Here is a 25,560-nt window from a genome sequence, read left to right as displayed (position 1 = left end):
CTCACACACACACTGTGACACACACACAGAGACTCACACACACACTGTGACACACACAAACAGACTCACACACACTGTGACACACACACACACACTGTGACACACACACAGAGACTCACACACACACTGTGACACACACATAGACTCACACACACACAGACTCACACACACACACTGTGACACACACTGACAGAGACTCACACACACACTGTGACAGACTCACACACACACTGACACACACACACACTGTAACACACACACACACACACTGAGAGACACACACACTGTGACACACACACACACTGACAGACTCACACACACACTGACAGAGACACACACACACACACTGACAGAGACTCACACACACACTGTGACAGACACACACACACACTGTGACAGACACACACACACTGTGACAGACACACTGTGACACACACACACTGTGACAGACACAGTGACAGACACATACACACACTGTGACAGACACAACACACACACTGTGACAGACACACACACACACTGACAGACACACACTGTGACAGACACACACTGTGACAGACACACACACACACTGACAGACACACACACACACACTGTGACAGACACACACACACACTGTGACAGACACACACACACTGTGACAGAGACACACACACTGTGACAGAGACACACACACACACTGTGACAGAGACACACACACACTGTGACAGAGACACACACACACACTGTGACAGAGACACACGCACAGACTGTGACAGAGACACACGCACAGACTGTGACAGAGACACACACAGACTGTGACAGACACTGACACAGACACACCCACAGACAGACATTGAGTGAGTCTGACTCAGTCACAGTGAGGCTGTGAGACTCATGAGCTCACAGTCCAGGTGGACCCTCCAGTGGGGAGAGAGAGCTACAATGTGAGGTTCCGCGGCTCTATTGGAAAAGAGAAGGGAGTTTCTCTCTCCCGCCGTCCTGGCCAACAATCCCCCACATAAAATGAGTCGCAGACATCATGGCTGTTGACTGGTGCCCACAAAACACAGTCACTACATTTCAAAGTAATAGCAAAACATTCTGACGTGAATAGATGGGATGAAACGACAAGTTCTCTCTTTCTCAGTTGTTTAATTTCACAGTGAATGCACGTTATTTGCCCCGGTGTGTGTCAGTTCACGTTGTGTTGGTTTGGGGGTGGGGTAGGGCAGCGATCACAGGGACAGCTGCGGGTGGCAACTGCCCCCCAATGCTCTCTGCAGCCCCCCGATGCTGAGGTTGCCCCCGATGCCTCCGACTGCGATAAGTTGCCCACCCAGTGCCGAGTCCAGTGTCTGCACCGCTTTGTTATTGAGGTGGATCCCACCCAGAACCTGCAACCAAACAGTCAGTCATCACAGGCTCATTACAGCCCTCATCAGCACGCGCTCATTACAGCCCCCATCAGCACGCGCTCATTACAGCCCTCATCAGCACGCGCTCATTACAGCCCTCATCAGCACGCGCTCATTACAGCCCCCATCAGCACGCGCTCATTACAGCCCTCATCAGCACGCGCTCATTACAGCCCCCATCAGCACGCGCTCATTACAGCCCTCATCAGCACGCGCTCATTACAGCCCTCATCAGCACGCGCTCATTACAGCCCTCATCAGCACGCGCTCATTACAGCCCCCATCAGCACGCGCTCATTACAGCCCTCATCAGCACGCGCTCATTACAGCCCTCATCAGCACGCGCTCATTACAGCCCCCATCAGTACAGGATCATTACAGTCCGTCTGCTTGTGGGGGGAGGGTTGGGGGTGGACGGACTGAGATGGAGACACTGACCATTTTCCTCCCTCCTTAACCCAGGGGCTCCCACAAAACACAGTCACTAAACTTTACTGTGTATCCTGTGAAGAGCTTTGAGACATGTCGGCAATGTGATAAGGTGCTGTATCAAATGCCAGGATTATTATTATTATAGTTCACGGAGGACAATCGGAGTGGGGCCCTCCACTCTGCACAGCAACATTCTCATGTGGGCCTAATGAACAGGCTTTAAACTAATAATCCCTGTGCCGGCTGTGCTGGGCCTGAGAGAGAGGACCGTTCCCTTGACAACAGTCCTGCTCGTGTCCTTTATTTACACCCTACGTCAGGGAGTGTGACGTGATGTGATGTGATGGGCTTTGTGCTGTGTGTTGGGAGAGACTCGCTCCTCAGCTCAGGTTACGTTCCTCGCTGTACAATGGAATGTGGGAATGGTTCGGGCAAGTGGAAAGATTCCGTTCCATTCCATCCACAAACCACTGTCTTTGGCCCTGAGAGGTTGTTTATGTTGGGACGTCCCGACGTGAAAGGCAAAAAACAAATGGGATTTGTTGTTGTTGGTGTTTTGAGCCCCCGGCCTGGCTTCAGCCCCGGCCCCTCTCGCTTGCTCGCCCTCCCTCCCCCTCCTCTTTACCGACAGTCAGCGATTGAATGTCAGCTACACTCATCGTGCCGAGGTCACAGGCATTGCCTGGCTCCGCGCCCTAATTCCCTTCCTCGCTCTGTGCGCTGGACATTAGTGGACTGGATATTAAAGACAGAGCCTGTCTGACCACTTGTCTCTCCATCACTTTCTCCACACTTAATGGTTTACGTCCAATAACCTCTAACCTTGGCAGCGAACTGTCACTGCCATATGTCGGGCCAGATTCAGCCCTGAGAGGAACTCCCACCCTCCCCAACACCCTCCACACACCCTGACTCTACAACCCCCCCCACTCAGACACAAACAACCCCCCTGACCCCACTCCCCCCCCCATCCCACATCCCCCACCACCCACATACACAGACCCTCCCGCCACATCCCTCTCACCCCTACACAGACATCCCCACCTACATCCACCCTCCCACACTCCCACCCACCCCACACACACATACACACACACGGCGAGGTGAACCTTTTGCATTGCTGACTGCCATCGACAAGAAATATTAATCATCAAAATCTGTTTTCTTGCAGCTAAAAATCTTAATCAGCTGACTCCGAACTCCCTGAGGGATAGCCCTACGCCCGGGCACGGCCTGGGGGCAGGTCGGGGAGGGTGGGGGCCGGGGGGGGAAAGCAGGGAGATCGAAAGCACAGTCGATAATAGAGTCCCTCACACTGCGTGGAGTCTCAGTCGCTTGGGATAAGAAACAATATCAAACGTCATTGATTGGGGGGGGAGACCTTGAGCTGAGTGAGGGGCGATGGGGTTGGTGAGAGCAGAGAGCGAGGCTCATGGAAATCAGATGTAGCCAACACAGACGATGCCAAATGAATCAAGTGTTACTGCCACAGCTTCTGACACCATCAGCAAAGCAGAAGGAATGTGTGTATGTGTGTGCGGGGTGTGCGCGTGTGTATGAGGGGAGCGTGTGTGTTAGGGTTGTGTGTGTGTGTGAGGGGCGTGTGTCTGTGTGAGGGGATTGTGTGTATGTGAGGGGAATGTGTGTGAGGGGCGGGTGTGTGTGTGTGTGTGTGTGTGAGGGGCGGGTATATGGGTGTGTGCAAGGAATGTGTTTGTCCCTCTGTGAGGAACATATGTGCATGTTTATGTGTACTTGTGAGGAACATGTGTGTGGGTAGCCAGGATGTCCCAGCGTCAGCACTTCACACTTGGACCTGATTAGACGGGAGCAGATGTGAAATGTTTCAGCAGGGATTTCTGGCTAAATGTGACTGTGTCACATCACACGCCTCACACATGCTGTTTAATAATAATAATAATCCTTGCATTTGATATCGCGCTTTCCACGTCTTCTCTATGTCTCAAAGCGCTTCACAGAATATGCTGTAAATAAAGTGAATTGACTGTATATTTGTGGTTTACTATTAAGGTGCTCCGGGAGGGGAGGGGGCCGGGGGGGAGGGAATCAGGGGTGGGGGCGGTGGGAGGAGAGCACAGGTCTGAAACCCTGCCTGTGTGTGTGTGTGTGTGTGTGTGTGTCTGTGGTTGTCTGGCTCAGTCTCCACACTCTCAGCTGTGGGTTCAAGCCCCATGTCAGGGACTTTTAAACTCAATCCAGGGTAGTGCTGTGGGTGGGAAATGCTGTCCTTCAGGTGAGATGTTAAACCAAGATCCTGTCTGTGGTCTGTTCAGGCGGATGTTAAAGATCCAACCGTTCCCCTCATAAAATTGGTCATTCACTTCATGACTTGACTGTCGTGGGACATTGCTGTGCAGAAACTGTCTCTTGTGTTTGGCTGCAGCATACACAGTCACTCCACTTTACAGCAAAAAGATAACAACAACTTGCATTTATACAACAACAACAACAAAATAACATTTGTAAAGCACCTTTCATGTCGGGAAGATGTCCCACGGCGCTGGACAGAGTTTCAGACCCGAACTGGGGGTCGGGGAGGGTGGGGACCGGGGGGAAAGCAGGGAGATCGAAAGCACGGTCGATAATAGAGTCCCTCACGAGTCTCAGTCGCTTGGCATAAGAAACAATATCAAACGTCAGGCTGGGAGAGGCCACTCAGTGACTCTCACACACACGTCACAGGGCAAAGTTTCAAATGTGCCACAAGTGCAGACACTTGTGGGCGAGTGTGGGCAGAGCATCAGGTGGTCAAGTCAGTGACCGTGGGGCAGGGCTGCCACCTGGTGGAGATCCTCAGCAACAGCGCAAGAGACTCAGTCCGAGGAGCTCACGGGAGAGAGACAGAGACTGGGGTGGGGGGTGACTGATAGAGATTGTGGGGTGGGGGAGACTGACAGAGACTGGGGGAAGTTTAAGTGACCTTAATGATTCCGCAATGCTGCAGGTGGAATTAGAAATGGGAAAATTGGAATAAGAGCAGCTATTACTTCCCCTGTGTGCATGTGGGGGGGGTGGTGAGTGTGGTGGTGGGGGGGGGAAGTGGGGGAAGGGGGGAGTGTGGAGGGTTCTGGGGGGGAGGGGTGGTTCTCACTGACCTGGTTGGTATTGATGTTGGTGATGTGGGCACTGCTGGTGCCGCTGCCTCCGGCCAGGACACAGTCCGAGTGGCAGAATCGGGCCGTGTACAGGAACTGTCCCTGGCTCAGGCTGGTCGGGAACCGCAGCACCTTCTCCACCCGGAGGCTCCGCAGGTCCCACAGCTGCAGCGCCTCACTGGGCACCCAGGAGGCCGTCACCACAGAATTCCCCTGTGTTTGGGAAGGACAACAACATTACATGTGTTTTGCGCCTTTCACATCGGGAGGACGTCCCAAGGTCCTAGACAGTCAGACTTTTGAACCCGAGCTGGAGGTCGGGAGTGGGGTGGGGGGAGAGGGGAGGACAGGGGGGAAGCAGGAGATCGAAAGAGGGGTCAAAGAGGAGGATCTTGAGATGGGTCTTGAAGGTTGCAAGGGAGAGGGCGAGATAGAGGGACTGCGGGATGGAGTTCAGGAGGCTGGGGGCAGAGTGGCTGAAGGCCCGATCACCAATGGCGAGGTGGGGGACGTGGAGCAGGCCAGAGCCCGCTGCGCGGAGGGAGTTGGTGGGGGTTAGGAGGTCGCAGAGGTTGGGGGGAGCGAGACCACGGATCAGCACCACGTCACTGGGCACAGGGCTCTACTCACCTGGATGTCGATGCCGGCACCACAAATGTGTGGGCCCCCAATCGAGCGCTGAGCGGATTTTGCCGCCCGTTTGTCCCAGACCTGAGAGTGAGAGACAGGAACAGCTTTTAATGCCAGAAACAAGGTGGGGGGGGGGGGGGGGGGGGGTGGCTCAGAGCCGGGGGGGGGGGGGGGTGGGGGGGCTCAGAGCCAGGCTGGGGGGGGGGGGGGGGCTCAGAGCCAGGCTGGGGGGGGTGGGGGGGCTCAGAGCCAGGCTGGGGGGGGGGGTGGGGGGCTCAGAGCCAGGCTGGGGGGGGGGGTGGGGGGCTCAGAGCCAGGCTGGGGGGGGGGGGTGGGGGGCTCAGAGCCAGGCTGGGGGGGGGGGGGGGTGGGGGGCTCAGAGCCAGGCTGGGGGGGGGGGGGGGGGCTCAGAGCCAGGCTGGGGGGGGGGGGGGGTGGCTCAGAGCCAGGCTGGGGGGGGGGGGGCTCAGAGCCAGGCTGGGGGGGGTGGGGGGGGGGCTCAGAGCCAGGCTGGGGGGGGGGGGGGGGGTGAGACTGTGTGTGTGTGTGTGAGAGAGAGACTGAGCTGCACTCACTCACTGTGTGGGGGAGTTGGGAGAGCAGCGCAGTCCTGGGCTGAGTCCGCCTTTACCTTCAGGGCGCGGTCCCAGCCTCCGGTCAGGAAGGTGTGGTGCTCCTCCGGGTGGAATCTCAGCGCAAAGATACGTTTGGTGTGGCCACTGGTCAGCGACAGGTCATCCCAGGAGCGGACATCAGGGGCTTCAAACACATTACACACCTGAGAGAGAGACAGAGAGAGAGAGACAGTGAGAGAGAGAGAACGAGACAGAGAGAGAGTGAGAGACAGTGAGTCAGAGAGAGAGAGAGAGTGAGAGGGACAGACAGAGAGAGGGAGAGAGAGAGAAAGAGACACAGAGTGAGAGACAGACAGAGAGAGAGTGAGGATAGACCGAGAGAGTCAGGAAGAGAGCGAGTGAGAGAGACAGAGGGAGAGTGAGACAGAGAGAGAGACAGAGAGAGAGAGAGAGAGAGAGGAAGGCGGTGTCGGTCAGAGCACAGAGCACAGTCTGAGCAGAGACACAGGACGAGCCTTTCAGCCCATCTCCGCGGCTCCGCAGTTTCATTAGAATTTAGCAGTTCTTTTATCCCAATCCCTCTGACTCCCCCCACACTCCCCGGAGAGGTTCCTGTCCTTGTGCTCAGTGAGGGGTGTGTGGTCAGAGCGGTTCCCCGCGGTGTTGGGACCTGGTTGGTGAGGCTGTCGTACAGTCGGATGCTCCTGTCTTTTCCGGCTGTGGCAAAAATGCCGCCGTCCAGAGAGAAGTCCAGTGCATTGATCTCGTTGTTTTCTTCTGCAGTAAAAGCAGAACCTGAGCAGTTAACCTCTCAGAGCCCAAGAGCGTCAACACAGTAACCGCCCCCTCCCCCCCCCCCCCCCCCGCACTCCACTTCCCCCACCGCCCCCCACACTCCCCCCCTACTTCTCCGACCTGTGTACTACCCAATCCATTACCCGCTGACTCCACTTGACAGCCTCCAGCCTCCAGCCTCCAGCCCGTCACTGGTGTCCTCCATTCCACCATTAGTGGCTGCGCTTTCAGCCACAAAACCCTGGAACTCTCTCCCTCAATCCCTCCATTTCCCCCTCCTTCCCCATCTTCAGGTCGTGCTTGAAGACCTTCCTCTTCGACCAGTGGCTGTGGTCATCTCCCCGCAGCTTGGGGTTGTGCTCCCCCACAGTCAAGAAGCTCTGAGTCACTGCCCCGCGCAAGGAGCTCAATATAAATGCAAGTTGCTGTTACTCTCACAGTCACTCAGTGCAGAGTGGGGAGGGGGCTGTGTGGGGCTCAGTGCAGAGATGGGGAGGGGGCTGTGTGGGGCTCAGTGCAGAGATGGGGAGGGGGCTGTGTGGGGCTCAGTGCAGAGATGGGGAGGGGGCTGTGTGGGGCTCAGCGCTGTGCCAGGCAGTGATGATGAGATGCTATGCTGTGTGGCACATTTACCAGAGATAGTGACAGGTTCGGAGCCCAGCTCCCAATCGTAGATGTTGAGGTTCCCGTCGGCGCTGCCCACGAGCAGGAGGCTGGGCTGCAGCGGGTGGAACGAGATGCACATGGCGGCTTCTTGGGTGCGATGTCCCTGGCAAACCTCCCTCTGCACTGCCCCTGTCTCGGCCTCCAGTAGCTGAAAGAGACAAACAAACAAACAGCCGTGGAAACCGTTCCACTTGCCCTTTCGCCCCCCAAGTACCCGCGCCCACTGCTTCCCTCCCCCCAGGTACCAGCGCCCCCTCCCTCCCTGCCCCCGGGTACCTGCACGGCTCCGTTGCCGAAGCCCACAGCCAGCCGCTTGCTGTCGGCTGAGAAGCGCAGAGCGTAGATGCTATGATGGTCTTTACTGAGTCGCACTTTCCTCCGCAGCAGCAGCGGCGGCGACGACTCACACGAGTTGGGGTCGTCCATGTCACTGAGCCGCTTGCCTGCCCTCAGCCCTGCCACTGCCTGATTACCCTGAGACAGACACAGAGAGAGACAGGGACAGAGAGAAAGATTTGTTGAACTTTTCCTCGTATCCACACATCCTGTCCCAGGTCAAGTATGTGCTTGTTGTGTGGTGCTCTGTAACCAGATAATTAATCAGCCATTAATGAACATAATGTTCCTGGAATGAGGCTGACAGACAAAGGTAATCTATAACATCCAGACTCTTGTCACAAGGTGATCATAAAACACAGCCTGGGCCGGCCTGATGCAGTGAGCCAGCCAGACTGAGGGGAGAGTGAGTGTGTGAGTCTGCGTGAGAGGAGATGGGAGTTCGGTGCTGTGCAGGTTGAATGTAAAAATGGAAATTCTGTCTTCTTGCGAGGAAAGGCCAGGTGTTAATCTAACCTCAGATCAGCATTGTTCAGCTCTAATACACATTCACACTAACACACTGTGCTTACACACACACTGCAGTCACGCTCACATGTGCTCACTCTTCATCAGTTTATTTATTGACAGCAGGTCACTGATAACCACTTGGGGTTGTGCTCAAAGATCACAATTCATCCGCAGACATAGGGTCAATTTTCCACATGTATGCTGATGACACCCAACTCTCTCTCTCACTGCCTCCACCCTCGATCCAGGACCCACTGCTGTCCTGACAGAACGTCTGTCAGACATCAAGTCCTGGATGGGAGCGAACTTTCTTCAGTTGAACGTCAACAAGACCGAGGCTCCTGATTGGCTCCCGTCAGCGCCTCCTCATCTCAGGCCCTGACAGCATCAGCGTCCAAGGATCACACTCCATCTTGCTAAGCCAGTCCCGAACCTTGGGGTCTTGTTTGACGCTCAACTATCCTTTCTATAGTGTCCGTGTCCTCTCCTGCACCAGACTCCATGACCCTATTGCCCCATCCTTGCCCACTGGGTTCCCATCACAGAGGATACAGTTCAAGATCCTGGTCCTTACCTTCAAAACCGTTCATGGTCTTGCTCCCCCCACCTCTGCCACCTCCTAATCCCCTACCAACTTGCCCACTCCCGCCACTCAGCGGGCTCCGGCTTGCTTCACATGCCCCGCCTTGCCCACCCCATTATTAGCGGGAAGGCCTTCTGCTACCACCCTCTTGAACTCCATCCCGCAGTCCCTCCGCCTCGCCTCCTCCCATGCCTCCTTTAAGACCCATCTCAAGACCCTCCTCTTCGACTGTGCCTCCGGTCACCCTCCCTCCTCCTACCCACCTTCCATCCTCCCCCATCCCAAGCGCCTTGAGACATCCTCCTGACATGAAAGGCGCTTTACACATGTAATTTTGCTGCCGTTGTTGCAAAATAAGTAACTTCCTCAAACTTCATCCTGTGACTAACAGCTGCCGGCTACCCTGGCCCGCATTAAAAAGAGAGGCTTGTATTTTTATAGCCTTTATAGTGTCTTAAAGAGCTTCACAGGGGGACAGCTGTCAAGTGTAGTGACTATATATTTGTAGGCAACCATTCTGCTCACAGCAAGGTCTGCCACCCCCCTCATCGAGGAACTGATGTATCTGAAGGATGAAGGATGGCATCCACACAATGCAGCACTCGCCCACCTCCCTCCACAATCCCGCTCATCAGCCTAGATGACCCGATAAGAGGCTTGAACCCTTAGCATGATTGATGCTCCTGTTGCATCAATCCTAGAATATCCACTAAAAACTAGTGACTGCGCTGAAGACTGAACTCCCTGCGCACACCCAGCTGCTGGACAAACAGCGACATTCATTCACTCGCTCACTGCAGCACGACTAACTAACGGGCACACTCAGCTGCTGCCCTGATGCGATCCGTGCTGTGGCCATGATGCTCTGCTGCCTGGATTCCCATTACATTAGCACTCACCTTTGCTGTGCTCCCAGCCTGTGTGGTGTCACACGGACACAGCCCAGCTTCCAGGCTCCGCATTCTCAGCCTTTGCCATAGTTACACTCCAACAACAAACCCAAAAACCACACACTCATAAAGGCAGCCCGAGATCTGGAATCAGTCAGTCCTGATAAACAAGGAATATTTATATAGTCAAAATTGGTGATAAAAGACCCAAACTCCAAGCACTTAATTTGCAGTTATTTACACATTTTGCATTGCATTTATATAGCGCCTTTCGTGTCAGGATGTCTCAAAGCACTTCACGGTTTGACTCTGTGAATTAAACAAACTATTTTAAATTAACTTTTTGATTTTCTGCAGACTGTAGAGCCCACCTCACATTAAGCTTTCTACTGACCGAGCAGTTCCAGAACCCCCCACCCTGTCTCTTCCTGTATCAGCTTGGCTCAGCTGGTAGCATTCTCACCACTGGGTTCAAATCCATCAGGAACTCGAGCTCAGTCTCAGCTGACGCAAACATTGGGTGCCACAAAACAGTCACTATGCTTTACAGTATATCCTGTAAAGCTCTTTTGAGATATCCTCCTGATGCGAAAGGCGCTGAATCAAATGGAAGGATTAATTACTTAATTATCCTCCAGTTTAACTGCTCATTTATCTCAAGGCCAAGTGTTTGGAATGTGCTGAGGCAAAATTGGTGTTCGTGTTTGGTACAAAAAGACACCCAACAGTAATTACAGTAAAACACTTTATTCAGCATGATAGACCTACAAAATTGAGGTTATGGTTTCAGCAGAAGTGTAGTTAGTAATGAAGGCTGATGGTAGAAGGTCTCCATCAATCTCGTTCACTTTTCTGAAGCCCCACTGGCAGCAGATGCCCTGAGCTGCAGATTATCCTGGTAATACAGTAGCCTCCTGCAGCTGCCCAATTAACACAGCTGACGCTCACCAGTAATATTTCTGTAAGTAAGAAAGTGAACAGCCAATAGTTTGTCCAGGTGTTCGGAAACCAGGGTAATGGCCACACACACATTGCACAAGAACATGTCTGGATATCAGCCATGTGCCATGTGAATCTGTCAGCAGACACAGAGCTGAGCAGCAGCAGGGAACGGCCTGATGAGAGTCAGTGACTTTTGCCCAGGCTTGTGTGGACCAGGCCAGTCTTAATGTGAAAGTGAATCGATTGCACTATTAAGGCTCTGTTGCGTTTCTCACAGTCTCAAGCTTAGAGATAAATCACCACCATGATCTTAAAGTGAGTTTAATCAATTACCGGCTGGATTTAGTGCCTGTGTCTGGCCAGATTACATGCTCCATCTTCATGTTTTCATCAGGCTCCGCAGAGAGTAGCGCAGATGCCATTTCCCCTATTTTACAGGATTGCTAAGATAGTAAACTCTCAACTCCTATGAAAGCATCATCCTCCTGTCTATAAAGACAGACCGTGACTCTCAATGAACTAATCATAACATCCGGGTACAATGTGCAGCAGTTTCCCAGGAGTAATCTGGTTGAGAGATTTAAACCATTGAAGGGAGACTTATTGTTTTATAGCAAGACACATATGATACATGGGAACTATGAGTATTCAGTGATTATGGAATAAAGTTAGGGAATTTTGATTAAAAGATGTATGATACATAAAATGTTGTTGAAGAGGCTTCACAGCCAAACAGCCCTCTGTTCCTCACCATTCCCAAGCACTAGACTAGCAGATCACCTTGCTCTCAGTGCCACATTGTGGTCAGATGCAGGCAGTCGATAAGGGCAGTCCATACTGATCCTGGCACCAAATGATCCCCAATGGAAACTCTAAGTCAGGTGATTGCTTAACCCTATCAGCACATTGACAGTTATGCTCAAGGACACAGAATACAACGGACATGAAATACAGGTGCAGTAGAGAGCTTCACTCTGTATCTGAGCAATGTTGCACTTAACTGCACAAATTTATCAAAACTATATTTAAGTGTTTACATTTTATTCCCAAAAGCCATATTGCACAAGTTAGAGCACAAATCCTTCCACTCGAGCGGCACAGGAGCTCTCATATAGCACCTGGATCAGGTCTGTTGAGCAGACGTCTTAGTAGGGCAACAACAACTTGCATTTATATAGTGCCCTTCATGCAAGGAAACATCTCAGAGCGCTAACAGTGGTGGAGGCTGACGCCGAGGCAGGGAAGGGCTCGTAGAATTATAACAGAAGGTCATTCTGTCACGTCTGTGTCAGCTCTTGGCAAAAAAAACTACCCAAATCAACCCCACTATCCCCATAGCCCTGCAAACTTGTCCTCCCCAAGTTGAAGAGGAAGTTCTTCAGGCATGAAAATGGGGAAGGCAGAGGGATTGAGGAAGAGTTTCAGGCCATAGTGGCTGAAAGCACAGTCACCAGTGGTGATGGCCACACCTGGAACAACAGGGCAATAATCACATCAACATCAGTAACATTCTGTTCACTTACCTCTGGTGACCTAGTGCAGCCATTTCTACTCAGAGCACATATCCTGGTCTGTGCAATTAACTGCCTGAGTGAGCGCAAGCTTTGGCAGAAGGCAAGTCTCCTTCTCGGGTCAGCAATTGCCTCCAGCAGGGCTGTAGCTGTGGACAAGCCAAGCAAATGGGGCTTAGATTCCATTTAGGCCACATGCAGCTTGCTGTCCAAGGTGGTTAAAGGCAGTCCATACTATTTTCTATTTACCTCAACTGTAGGGAAAGTGTAAGAAAGCGATGTCCCACCTCCCCTGTCAGCCAACAAACTTTAGGATTAAACCAATAACTTATAAGTCATATTTGGCCAGAAACAATGCAGCTTTTTAATGGGGTTGCTGAAGCTTAACAATGATGAGGGACAGCGAGGCTGGAAAGAGGACAAGTCCTTGGATGACTTGGTGTTGACGAGGTATGAGATGAGGTTCCTGGGTTGGCCAGTGAGTGAGCATCCCCAGCCATACAGCGTGAGCCAGGGCGCTTGCCACACGACGGAAGAAAGGAAAGTGTCACCATCTTTTTGATATACATATATATTTTTTTCTTGTACAAAGTTACATTCTGAACCACAAAGGTTCATTAATAGGTAATAAATACTGAAATGGCCACACTGCAATATGAGCTATTGCGCTCACTAGAACGAAGCCTTGGCTTTCAACAGAGAGCAAATTCAACGCCGTAGCATTCAGTTTCAAATTACAGAGGCAATTAAAATACAAGATAAAGTGTCTAAGAGGTCAACTTACAAAAAATTACAGAGACCATAAAAGTGTTTCCTTAAAATAGGCCTGGAGAGAGATGAAGGCTTCCCGCTCAACAAAATGATCAATTAAATTAAACACTTTTGTTAGAGAAAAGCCATTTAGTAGTGTATAAAATGGTTGAGGTGCAGCTCAGGTTGTTACTTTATGTGTTTCCCTGTGGGCAGAGTGTCCAGAGCCATCTCTAACAAACTGCATTAAAAAAAGGAAGTGAAGGGGCCCCACGCGGGGCAATGCATCTCTCTCTTAACACCACGGGGCCAGAACAAGACTGACTGTAGCTCCATAGTGAACAGGTACAAGAGTATCAGGCGAGGTTCATGTCCTTTGGTAACCGTGATAACACCCACATAGAAATAAATAGATTGTATAATCATTGCAAATACAAGTTAGTTCTTTAGAATAGTGTTAGTATAATAATCCTAAAGAACTAACACGTGTTGATTACTAAGGCAGCCTATGTTCTTTGAAGTGACTATGCTCTGCAAGCGCTATCTCTTGGCAGTTGGGAAACCCTGGAGAAAGGACTGGGACAGAACAGCAGCTCAGTACATCCTGCTCCGAGCTTCACCACATACCGGAAGGGTCTTGGGGTAGGACAGTTCAAACACTCTGTGGTGGAATAAAACAAAACAAAAACAAAAGAACCCATGCATGTTTGCGTGTCACTTTGTGACCTTGTGGTGCTCAGTCATCATTGAACGTGACCTGCCACACAATCAGGTGGCTTCTCTCGGCTTTGGCCAATGACGGCTGGATCTGTAGTGTGTCGCCCTCCTCCGGTTCTTCACTCTCATCACCTGGAAGATAGAGACAGCTGTGAGCCACTTCCCAGCTGCAATTCACCAAGTCCTTCAGCACTTGGTGACTCAGGCCAAACACCCTGCAGCGCTAACAGATAAACCACTAACTTCGATAAAAGTTGTTTCTCAAGGTCACAGGATTAGTTTGGAGGAAGAAGGCCCTTATACCCATCTGATCTCATTCTGCTAGGAAGTCTAGCCTACTGTTCTCCCATCACCGTCCCCAAACAGTGTACGTACCCATTCTGAAATCGATGTATCCCTCTCCTCCACTCATCACCAGCATTGATCTGGCAGATAGCCCACTCGACACGTCGGTCACAGAAGCTCCTAATTTTTCAACTGAACTATCAAAGCCACTTGATTGTACGCCTGCAAACTGACCTGATGGCAGACAATGGCTTCATTAAACAGTATATACTCACAGATTATAAAATTACTGCATCAAAAAAAGTTCAAACTTTCAGGTGTATTGTAAGATAGAATGGCTGGAGCTATGTAATGGCCCCGGTTAATGGACAGACTGGGAGACCATATCTGACCTGGGCAGTTCCAAGCCACTAGTCATTCATAACATAGCAACAAGAAGCTTCCAGGAGGAAATAAGAGGCTTGTTCAATGCACTCACCTGGCACAGCCACAAAGAACTTCACAGCGTCCCGATGTCCGTGGAAACAGAGCTGTGCGTGAGCCATCGAGCAGTAGGGGATGAAAGTGCCAGGGGTGATCTTGTCACTGTTCTCATCACCGTACACACGGATGACACTTCCTGGCCGGTTGCCCGGTGTTCCTGATGCTTTATTAGCTGGAAGAAGAGAATGGTGTTAGCGACAGTCATGGCCCCGGAATGAAATGCTGGGAAATGCTGGACTTAAACACGAGGATGGCAGGTACCGGCTCAAGCTGAAGCAAAATGAAAGAAGGTGTTAAAATAAAAACAGGCACTTTAGGGAGACAAGGTCAGGCCAGGAAAGATCTGAAAAAAATGAATAATGGTTATCAGAGCATGCTGAGCAGTTCCTATGGTGTAAGAGCATGGGTAATGGAGTGACTGCTTTCCCTTTTCAACTGTTTTTTGTGCTACTGAGGGAGGTGGCGACCAAGAAAACAAACATTTACTGGGTTACCCTCAGCAGTGAAACAGGCACTGTTCAAACAGTGGTAGCAGCAAACAGGACTGCAACACACGTTTACATTTGTGGCTCAGCAGTTAGATGTGTACTGCCTCCCCTCCTGGTTTAAACAGACTGGGCTTTACACTGGTATTGCCCGGCTTCCTACTCTCTAAGCTGAAAAACAATCTGGTTTTATAATAAATATGTGCATTTGATATAGCACATCATCTCAAACTCTTCACAGTAATTACTGTTAAGTATAGAGTGCATTTGTGGACAATCGCAGCAGCCAATTTGCACACAGCAGGATCCCACAATAAGTCAGGACATGAGTGATCTATTTATCTGGGGATTGTTGGCCAGGACATTGGGAGAAACTTCTTTCTCTTTTTGAAAAGTGTTTTGGGTTCTTTACCAACCCTGACGGATGGGACCTTGATATAACAACTCATGTGAAGAACAGCACTTTTGACGATGGAGTGCACCCCCACAGCGCTGGACTGGGGTGTCAGCCTATTGGGTGAGCTCCAAGTTCCCACAACGAGTCTTGAACCCAAGCCTTCTGACCCAGAGGGAAAAGTGTGACTGACTATCACCTGACACTCAGCACACCTAAGGGAAGATTGCCCTGGTTTAAGGGTGTAGACTGGTTTGGTGCACTCCGTCCTCTCGCACAACTCCTAGAACTGACCAACGAGACCACACTTCCAGCTGAGAATGACAAAGATTCACAATGGAGCTAAAAGCAAAACCCGGCAATGCCTTCTAAGTTCCTGTTTTGGGCATAAGCAGGTTCTGCGGCGAAGGAACAATTGAGTGTTTTACTTGCTATTTTAGCACTGTTTCAATATAAAACAGTTCAGATTTGGTTGAATTTTATTTCTATAAGGACAGGATGCTACCCCACTACTGGATTTTCAACATTCCTTGTTTCAGTAGCACAAGGCACAAGTCCAGAGAACAGGAAGAACTAACAACGACAGCCCATCTCCATACCCATGGCCGGGGTGCACTTATGCAGAGAAACAAAGTCGTTACAGAGAGAGAAATGAAACGCAGGCAACAGAGGCTTTGAGGTCTCTGTGAGAAGACATGAAGATGACAGCCCTCAAGACAAGATATGTTCCTCAGCACTGAGTGAAGAGAGAGTACTGAGCCCATTGTGGCCATTCAGCTCACACAAACGTACACAGACACACACGTACGCGCACAAGCAATGCTGCAATGTTGTGATCAGTGCCAGGGGAACATTTAAGGACAGGCAGAGGGGCAACATTCTAAACAAAAAGTGGATAATAAAACTGCCTTGACTGGCTAAAGCAGGCCGAAAGAGAAAGGTTCCGATCAGTTGATCTCCACTTACCCCTCAGACCCAGTAAGCGTCCCTGGTGGAGAACTACAGCTACAGTGCGAAGAGGTGTAAGGGAGAGTGGATAAGTATGACAGTAGAGGAAAAGCATTAATGAGAACCCACCACTTAAATCTCATGCTTGCAGTTTCTTTAACAGACAGTTTTAAATCAAACCTATGCATTTTGTTTTTCATATAAAAAAAGCAACAGAAGATGGGGCTGGAATCATCTCCCTGGTCCGTGAAATGTGAGGAAAAGTTCACGCTCTGTGTCTATTTGTGCTTATTATTGAAGATTCGTTTTAAAAATATTTACTAAAGTCTAGAAGAATATTTATTGCAAGTCCTCCCATCAGAGAGAAATAGCAGGTCCACCTCACACTTTCCCTGCATTGCAGAGTCCTCTCTCAGAAGGATAGAGAACTGGCTTCTATGGTCAGAGTCAATCCAGAGCCACCCAGCATTGAGTGGATATCACGTATTCACTGCACTGAGCTTCAATGTATCCCTGGAGAGGGACTCCACACAAGCACAAACCCGACACCCATTCACCCCTGAAAATGGTGCAGTGAACAATGAAGCCAGAATACAAAGAACAACGGACAAAAGCTCTCTGTGCTCCCCACTTCTCTCCCAATGTCACACACCCCTAACATGGCCCGCCGTGATTTGGAGATCCAACACCCATAACCACTGTCTCACTCCAGGAGTTAGGCATTTGCCCAACTAGGTCCAGGGAGCAGTGGTGCCAGTTACATACTCCTGGCCTCCCACATCACTGCCCACAGGGGTCCACCACATTTTTAGTATAAAAACTATTTAAAAGAAATGTGGTACTTTGAAATGTCCAGAAGTAACTGCTAGAAGGAAGAAGCTGTCTGTCATACACAGGAACACCACCTCAGGCACTTGTGTTGCGATACTGTCTGCACAGAGAGTTGGAGAAGTGCCCTGGAGACTAAAACCATTAGACAAATATACAAAGCCAGTTGGAAGAGGAGGAACACAGGAACAGATATATAAATACAAATTGTGCTTGCTCATAAACAGACGTCACTTACTTTCTGTCAGCGGAATGGAGATAATGACACCGTTCCCCGTTCCCACCCACAGGCGGTTACAGGACACCATGAGTGCTGTGATTCGCACAAAAGAAAACCCCAGTTTCCCGGTACCTTCAAAAACACACAAAGCACAATGTCAAACACTCAGTCATACTGCACAGAAGGTGAGAGCAAGTTCATGAGGAGGGCAAAGGAGCTGCGTTATGAAAACACTCGCCCTCCCAGAGTAATCGGCCAATTACTCTTCTTGGTGAAGAGCCACATTTGAGTCAACGCTCGTCAGCTCAAATGTCTTCAGTACCAGAAACAAACAATTCGCCATTACTCCGTGCTCAGCTGAACGAATCACATGACATGCCTCAACACTCAACACTGACATGCCTGGAAATTGCTCAGCACATCACTGGGCAGAACGTGTTAAGACAGTTCTGGTTGTTTTGGGGGTATTTTGGCCAGAAGAGCCAATAACCAGCAAGGGGCAGTGATGATGTTACAGTAACTATCTGTTAATAATTTCTATGCATCATATGCCCTACCAACATCCATGAAAAGAACAGCCTATAACAGTTGTGATACACAAGTGGTAGGATGTGGATTCATGCCCATAATCCCACACTAATTTCCCTCTCTCCTCCTAATGAGGAGCTGAGCGGAGGCAAGACACTCCCATAGCAGGGAGGCCAGAGGATATGGAGTCAACTCCAGGTGTGATCTCATAACCTGCAACAGTGCCGGGCAATCATAGAATCGTACAGCACAAAAAGAGGCCATTCAGGCCATCGAGTCTGTGCGGCTCTTTGAAAAGAGCAATGTAATGTCAATCCCACTCCTCAGCCCTTTCCCCATAACCTGCAAACCCGTCCTCCTCAAATACCCTTCCACCGCGTTTCTAAAAGTTGTTATCGAATCGGCCTCGACCACCCTTTCAGACAATGGTTCCAGATTCGAACAACTCGCTGCGTGAAAAAATGTCTTCTCACCTCCCCTCGGCTTCTTTTAGAGACTATTTTGAATCTGTGACTTCGAGTCACTGATACACCCACCAGTGGGAACAGTTTTTCCCTTTCTAACCTATCAAATCCCCTCATGATTTTGAAAACCTCTATTAGGTCTCCTCCTAACCTTCTCTGCTCCAATGAGAATAATCGCAGTCTCTCTAGCCTTTCCTCATCATCATGGCCACCTCTTGTTCCATGTGTCACATTCGAAAGAGGCAGAGAATAGGAAAGGGAGAACTGCTTGACATAAACAGCAAAGCTCGTCTTAAAACACCATATAAAAGATGGAAAACTGGAGTCACCCACCTAACATTTTGCTGACATACGGCTCAATGTCTACATCTTGTAGGTGCTGGTAGGTATGTGCATGGTACAGGCGAAGGGTAGAGTCTAGACGGATGGAAACCCACACCCCATCTCCCACCCAAGCCAACTGTCTCACCTGGCTCTCCTTCCGTGGGTGGGCATCAAAAGATTTCTAGGAAGCAGAAGAGCGTTTTGCTGAAACGTCACAACATTAAGATGTTCGCACAGTAAGGAGTTCCCCATCGAGAAAACATTCCCGTCATTATCCTAGGTTGCTGTGTGTGCCCAGACCTCGGCAATAGCTACAGATCTGGGCACTTCCTGTAAAATTACCCAGATTAACTGGCGTTTATTTGACCTTTCCCTCTCCAAAATCCAAATGGGACAATGCAAACAAGATTTCAGTCTCATTGTGGGCAGTTTTCATTGATATTTGATTTCATTAAAAACAATAGAGTGGTCCATTCAGCCCGTGGTGTCTGCTTCTGCATTTATTAGGTCATGGGTGATCTACAACGTATACCACCATATCCCTTTACACACCTGCCTACCTTTATAAATGTTCAAAATTTCAATTGAATGAGAATCTACATCCTTTTGGGCTAGTGAATTCCACATTTCCACAATCAGTTGGATGACATTTTTTCTGATTTTATTCTTAGTTTAGCTTATGTTTTGAGGGAAGAGAACAACAAACAACAACTTGGATTTATAGAGCGCCCTTCATGCAGGGTAGTGTCTCAGAATGCTTAAAGCAAAGGAGAAAGCAAAGAAGCAGCAGCAAAGCAACAGAGGGACACACGTCCACGATGATCACCCAAACCTCCTGGCAGATTAGCCTAAAAACTTCAAGATCCTCACTCTAGTCTTCAAATCCCTCCACTCCTCTGCAACCCCCGACCTCTCTGACCTCCTCTGTCCTCAAAGCAGTACCCGTTGCCTTTGTTCCTCTGGGTCTGGCCTCCTCCTCGTCCCCCGAGTCCTCCGCTCCACCCTCGGCGGCCGTGCCTTCAGCCACTATGCCCTGAGGCTCGGGAACTCCCTTCCTCACTCCCTTCACCTCGCCCCCTCTCTTACCATTTTCAGGTCTCAGCTGAAGACCTTTCTTTTTGACCGCTCCTTTGATCACATTCTACCCCTCCTCCCCCTGGTTCCTCCCCCTCACCCTGGCTCGGTCCTGGGATCCGTTACTGTGAAGTGCTCTGAGACGTGGAGGGCGCTATATAAATCCAAGCTGTTGTTGTAAAAACAATGACTGCACGTTTGGTATCTTAGTGGATGCGGGTGCAGTTGATAGGGTGTGGGAGAACACATACCTCTGTTTACCTAGCAATATGTAGGAACCGGTGGTTAGTCGATTGGCGAATCGTTTTCCGGGGTTAATAATTCCTCAAAAAAAAATGGTCACTCAGTCCACGACTGCTTGTCGGCTACTGCTGTGCACAATTGGCTAAAATGTTTTGCCTACACTTTACAGCATATTCTGTGAAACTCTTTATGAGATGTCTCGATGATGTGATAAGGCATTTTATCAAGTGCAAGGATTATCATTATTATAGTATAGGGTAAAAACACAGTAGAAGATGAGTACACTGAGGTTGTGTAACAGCTGAGTAAGTGCTGTGAGTATATGCACTACAGATATTAAGGTCATAAGATTTTCCCCCTTTGGAAAGCTCACTTGAAGAGCTGCATGAACATTTGAAGGGCCACAAAACTGGGGTTTGGAGCTGTCAGATTATCTTGGGTCTGAGAACTGTTACCTCTATTTTCATGGCCTTTGGTTGCACTGAGTAGATCTTGTTCCTGTAACCACACCACACTTTATCGTGCACCACAGTCATGCAGCGGATGGAGTGATGAGGTCGCCCAAGGTCCAAAAGATGGTAGTTTGTCAGGTCCCATTGGCCATCTGAGAAACAGCCCAAAAAAAGCAGGTAAACAGTTCATTAATAGCACAAAGCAAAATAAACTGGAGCACATCTTCACTCCTGTTAGAGAAAGAAACAATATCATGCTGAAATGCCTCAAAATGCTTCCCAGGTTAAGTTTAGTCTGTGAGCCCGAGGCATTCTGTCCCAGAGGCAAGTGTGCCATTTCTGTACACATTCACTGTAAGACCAGTTTCTCCTTTACACATCCATTCCTCTACATCAGGCTCACTAGTAATCTATACTTTGGCCCTTGAAATCCAGTACCAGACACAACACAAGAAATGCCTAGCAGATTAAAGCAGATATTTTAAGAATTTATCAGAATGATTGATGTTATACTACAAGCGCATTGAAAACTACTTTCCTTTAATTTGAAGCAAAACATCAGTAATTATGCTTGAGACTGCTACTCCCGTGGCCGCAGTACTCCTGTGATGATGGTGGTGCTAACTGTGGGGTAGACCTATTTACACCAGCCTGTTGATCTGACCATGAGATGAACCAGCTAGCATGAGACAGGGCGGGAACGAGAGAGCAGCATTGTGAAACAGCACTGGTGCAACAAACGGGTCACAGGAGAAAGAGAAAGCTATTTAGGCTATTTCAATGATAGAATCACCGATGTAGCACTGGGCACGGGCTTGCTCTGATTACAGGATGAGAATATCGGAGGATAGGGATCCATTCAGTAACTAATATGAGGAGGTGTCATTTTGCACTTTGCCATTGACCCTTGTTCTCACTCACACAGCGGCAGCCAGCAGATGTAAAGTAACTTACCTACTCCTCTGTGAAAAATAGCCAAGGTTCCATCAGCTAATGCAACTAACACTCGTCCTTTTACGTGTCTGAGGTAAAGAGAAAGGAGTTGTAAGTAACTGCAACTCTCAACAGCTTAAAGGGCTGATTTCAAAAGCCCCACACAATAATCATCAGATACATTTCTTGCCCCAAATCACGTGACTTCCTATTATTGACAAATCATTTGTCATGCACTGCACTTGTACAAATTGACAATTTGATGCTTAAAGTGTCAGCAGAGAGTCTGACATTTGGCTCGAATTTAAATCATCAGCGACAGAACAGTGAACATTTACTTACACAATACTAAGAATAGAATCCTTCAGCTTAATGGAATGCAGACATTTCTTCCACTGAGCTACTGAGGAATGGACGTACAAACTGCCAAAAAAACAAAAGATGCATCTCTTCACTATCCAATTTTAACAAAGATCAAATTCTAGAGAAAATATGTTAAATTTCTGAATGAAATTAAAAAAGCAGATATCCCAGTGTTACTACAGCAGCTGGGCCTGAGGTTATAAGGGAGCTAATGATTACAACACTACCACAAAATTGGTATTTTGCTTTCTAAATAAGACTTGTTAAAATAAGCGTTCACATAACAACAACAAGAAGATTCCATTTATAGAGCGTCTTTCACGTCGGGAGGACGTCCCAAGTTGGGTCAGGACCCGAGCAGGGGGGAAATGGTCAGGGTGAGGGAGGGAAGGGAGGGAGCGGGGAGGGGGTAGAGAGTTGAGTAGGGAGCTGAAGGCATGGTCAAAGAGAAAGGTCTTGAGACTGGCCTTGAAGGAGGAAAGGGAGGAGGCAAGGCGAAGGCACTGGGGGATAGAGTTCCAGAGCCTCGGGGCTGAAGGCCCGGCGATTGGGGCGGGGAATGTGGAGCAGACTGGAGCCAGAGGATCGGAGGGTATGGGCAGGTAGATAGGGGGATAGTAGGTCGGAGAGGTAGGAGGGAGTGAATGGCCTTGTAGGTGAGGATGAGGATCTTGAAATCGATCCACTGGGGGATGGGGAGCCAGTGGAGGCGAGCGAGGGTGGGAGTGATGTGGTCACGCAGCCTGGTGCGGGACATACACGAGCTGCAGAGTTCTGAATGACCTGCAGCTTGTGGAGGGAGGTGCCGGGAAGGCCGGCGAGGAGAGAGTTCCCATAGTCCAGCCTTGAGTTGATAAAGGCTGAAGAAAGTTGTCTCTCGTCAATGGCGGACAGGCAGCTGTCAGGACATCGGTGGTCATGGAGTTGAGGGTAGAGGAGGAAAGGTAGAGTTGGGTGTCATCCGCATACATGTAACCCCATGTCTGCGGATGATGTCACCAAGGGGGAGCATATAGAGGGTGAAGAGGAGGGGACCGAGGACAGAGCCCTGAGGGACACCGCACGAGACAGTGCGGGGGCCGGAGGAAAAACCATTCGCGGAAACAAAGTGGAGACGGTGGGAGAGGTACGACCTAAACCACTCAAGGACAGGGCCTTGAAGGTTGAGGTGGGAGGACAAGCGGTGGAGGAGGATAGCGTGGTCGACCGTATCGAATGCTGCCGATAGGTCGAGGAGGACGAGGAGGCAGAGGGAGCCCTGGTCACAGATGGTCAGAATGTCATTGGTGACCTTGACCAGGGCAGTTTCTGTGCTATGGTCAGCGGAAACCTGACTGAAGGGGATCGAATAATGAATGGGTGGAGAGGAAAGAGCGCAGCTGGGAGGCCACAACTTGTTCCAGGACCTTGGACAGAAAGGGGAGGTTGGAGATGGGCCGGTAGCTTGATAGCTGCGACGCATCAAGGGAGGTTTTTTTCAAGGTGGGAGTGATGGTGGCAGTTTTTAAGGGAATGGGAACAGAGCCAGAGGAGAGGGACAGGTTGACGATGTCTGCGATATGTGGGGCAAGGAGGTGGAGCTGGGAGATACGGAGTTAGTCACTGTGAAACAAGGAGCAAGCTTGTGTCAACACTCTCTCCCCAATTATTGTACTCAGGCAGCAAGGGCTGTCAGCACTTGGATACAGATTCCCCCATCTCTTCTCACCCCCAAAAAATGAAACACCCAGTTACTCACCAGCCGCTCTGTGCCCCAAGCCACATGGTTGGCAAGACACTACTCATCTTCTCGGCCTCCTCCCGCATCAGGTCTTGCTCCAACGGCAGTGCGGACACACCGTCTTTATATAGATCTGACTCTCTGTAAAAGACACATGAACAACACGCTTCAGGTCCCTGGGCCTACTAATAAAATACAGATTGGAAAGATACAAGAATTTAAAGGAAAAGGTTTTCTAATGGATAAGAACTCCAGCACCCCCAGGGAAACTGGAGCTACGGTATGCAAGCAGAAGGTGTAGTTTGCTGATACCCTTACCTTCGGTTAAACGACTGCGCACTGTCCGAAGAGTTCTGCACCCCCAAAGGGTCTGTAAAAACATGCTCCGTGTAAGCACCGGACTGACTGACATCGGATGAATCGTCTGCTGATGTGGGGATGTTTAAATTAGCTTCGGTTGCTTCTGTTGCCTCTTCTGCTGTCAAAAGACTGTCATCAGGGCTATCGCTCACAGCACCCATCTCTCCTGTGACAAAGAGCAGGGGTCACTGACAGCCACTACTCCTAAATCACTTATATACTGTGATCACAAAGAGCATTTTATGCAGAATACATGGAAGGAAGCCACTGTGGCAATAAAGCAAAGTAGCAGCATCTAACTCATTAACTCTAACAGAGTCACCGTCCTCAACGTGGAAAGTTAAAAAATCCCTCAAAGCTGCAGAGCTACAGCCTGCCTGGGGCTGAGTGAACCTCGGCCTCACCTGAATCTCCTTCAAGCAGCAGAGAGGAGCTGACCGGTGTGTTCGTGCTTCGAGCGCTGCCTTCTGTGGTACAGCCAACAACCGTGATGCCACCCAGCAGTCCGTCGCTTCCTGCTGAGCTATTGCTAGCGACACTGCCAGTGAGGGAGGCACACTCAGCCTGGCTGCCCTCCACCTCCGTCGGGACTTCCTCTCCAGCCAGGTAGTCGGTTTCTCGCGCACCTGTAGGTTAGAGAAGTGATGGTGAACTACTGTATCATTAAACTTCACATCCTGATACTCACAGGGTAAGGACTTTCAGATATTTTGACAAATTCTAAGGTTTTTATTTTCAACAACTACAAATTGCATTTATATAGCTAGAGCCTTTCATGTCAGAAAGGTATCCTAAGTCGCTGGCAGTTAAGGGTTTGCACCCAAGCTGGTGTTGGAATCAAGAGAGGATGGTGGCGGAAAGCAAGGTCAAAGAGGAAAGTCTTGAGAGTACTAACACATACCTGGGACACTGGCAAGACAAAGGATATGCGAGTTGCAGACAAAGAAACTGTCTAAGATGGTGCGGGGCTGGTTGGCATCTATAACAATAACCTTGCCAGTAGAGTGTGTGCTGGTGCAAATCCATACCAGGCTGGACACTTCATCCTGCTGCCTCAGCTCCTTCTCCTGTTCCTGCACAACACAGAGGCTAATAAGCAGATAGGCCGGCTCAGAACCCACCCCTATAGCTACTAACTAAAAAGATTGGAAAGATTAGGAAACAAAGCAGCTTAAACCTTACATTTACATGTCTGGAAATTCTACCACAGTGAGAAGCGATCACTGGTTTGTGATTTATTAATTATCAAAATTATTTATTACATTAAACAGACATCCCTGCTGACAACCAAGGGAAGAGATGATGGTATCCACCGGGAGCTGTCTTCAGTGGAAGTTTCTAACTTAACATATCAGGGATAGAGCGAAATAGAGATATGATAAACAGACACTACACTCCATATTATGTTCTATGAAGTCTTTTCAAATGTTCACTGTGATATGTCACTTTAAAAACTGCTGTGTGCAACTGTCTGTCGCGTTTCACCCACATATAGTCAATTCATCTTACAGTATATTTTGTGAAGCGCTTTGAGAAGTCTAGAAGACGTGAAAAAGCGCTATATCAAATGCAAGGATTATTATTATTTATTATTATTTCCTCACAG

At 49.6% G+C, this 25,560-nt stretch overlaps 2 protein-coding genes across 7 annotated transcripts in view; both read right to left on the bottom strand.

Annotated features, from left to right (window-relative positions):
* Positions 1–1,117: 1,117 nt before the first annotated feature.
* LOC103188970 (uncharacterized WD repeat-containing protein all2124) lies at positions 1,118–10,086 on the bottom strand. Of its 2 annotated transcripts, none has more exons than XM_042342582.1 (8): positions 9,940–10,086; positions 7,888–8,085; positions 7,579–7,759; positions 6,821–6,945; positions 6,207–6,353; positions 5,576–5,656; positions 4,946–5,158; positions 1,118–1,376 (listed from the first exon to the last, which is right to left on the bottom strand). In XM_042342582.1, exons 1-8 carry the CDS (start codon positions 10,000–10,002, stop codon positions 1,218–1,220), a joined length of 1,167 nt encoding a protein of 388 aa, XP_042198516.1. In that variant the 5' UTR covers positions 10,003–10,086; the 3' UTR covers positions 1,118–1,217. The 2 variants fall into 2 exon arrangements, with proteins under 2 accessions (XP_042198516.1, XP_042198517.1); XM_042342583.1 differs by having other exon boundaries at positions 6,821–6,927; positions 9,940–10,085.
* A 2,852-nt stretch (positions 10,087–12,938) lies between these two features.
* The window catches only part of spag9b (sperm associated antigen 9b), a 59,484-nt gene continuing 46,862 nt past the window's right edge, over positions 12,939–25,560 (bottom strand). For 3 of the 5 annotated variants that reach the window (XM_042342330.1, XM_042342331.1, XM_007909183.2), the window contains 13 exons: positions 24,856–25,027; positions 24,359–24,580; positions 23,913–24,120; positions 23,613–23,735; positions 21,854–21,934; positions 21,533–21,600; positions 20,582–20,730; positions 18,819–18,990; positions 17,512–17,625; positions 16,464–16,502; positions 14,614–14,790; positions 14,226–14,369; positions 12,939–13,982 (listed from right to left, as the gene is read on the bottom strand). In XM_042342330.1, coding sequence (XP_042198264.1) covers positions 13,870–13,982; positions 14,226–14,369; positions 14,614–14,790; positions 16,464–16,502; positions 17,512–17,625; positions 18,819–18,990; positions 20,582–20,730; positions 21,533–21,600; positions 21,854–21,934; positions 23,613–23,735; positions 23,913–24,120; positions 24,359–24,580; positions 24,856–25,027 — 1,782 coding nt within the window. In that variant the 3' untranslated portion in view covers positions 12,939–13,869. The remainder of the gene's footprint in view (positions 13,983–14,225; positions 14,370–14,613; positions 14,791–16,463; positions 16,503–17,511; positions 17,626–18,818; positions 18,991–20,581; positions 20,731–21,532; positions 21,601–21,853; positions 21,935–23,612; positions 23,736–23,912; positions 24,121–24,358; positions 24,581–24,855; positions 25,028–25,560) is intronic. The other 2 variants (XM_042342332.1, XM_007909187.2) reach the window with 1 other exon arrangement.

This window comes from Callorhinchus milii, unplaced genomic scaffold (genome assembly GCF_018977255.1).
Source record: "Callorhinchus milii isolate IMCB2004 unplaced genomic scaffold, IMCB_Cmil_1.0 Scaffold20, whole genome shotgun sequence".
Lineage (NCBI taxonomy): Eukaryota > Metazoa > Chordata > Chondrichthyes > Chimaeriformes > Callorhinchidae > Callorhinchus > Callorhinchus milii.
Note: the sequence above shows the minus strand (reverse complement) of the source record. Positions and strands in the feature narration are given on the sequence as shown.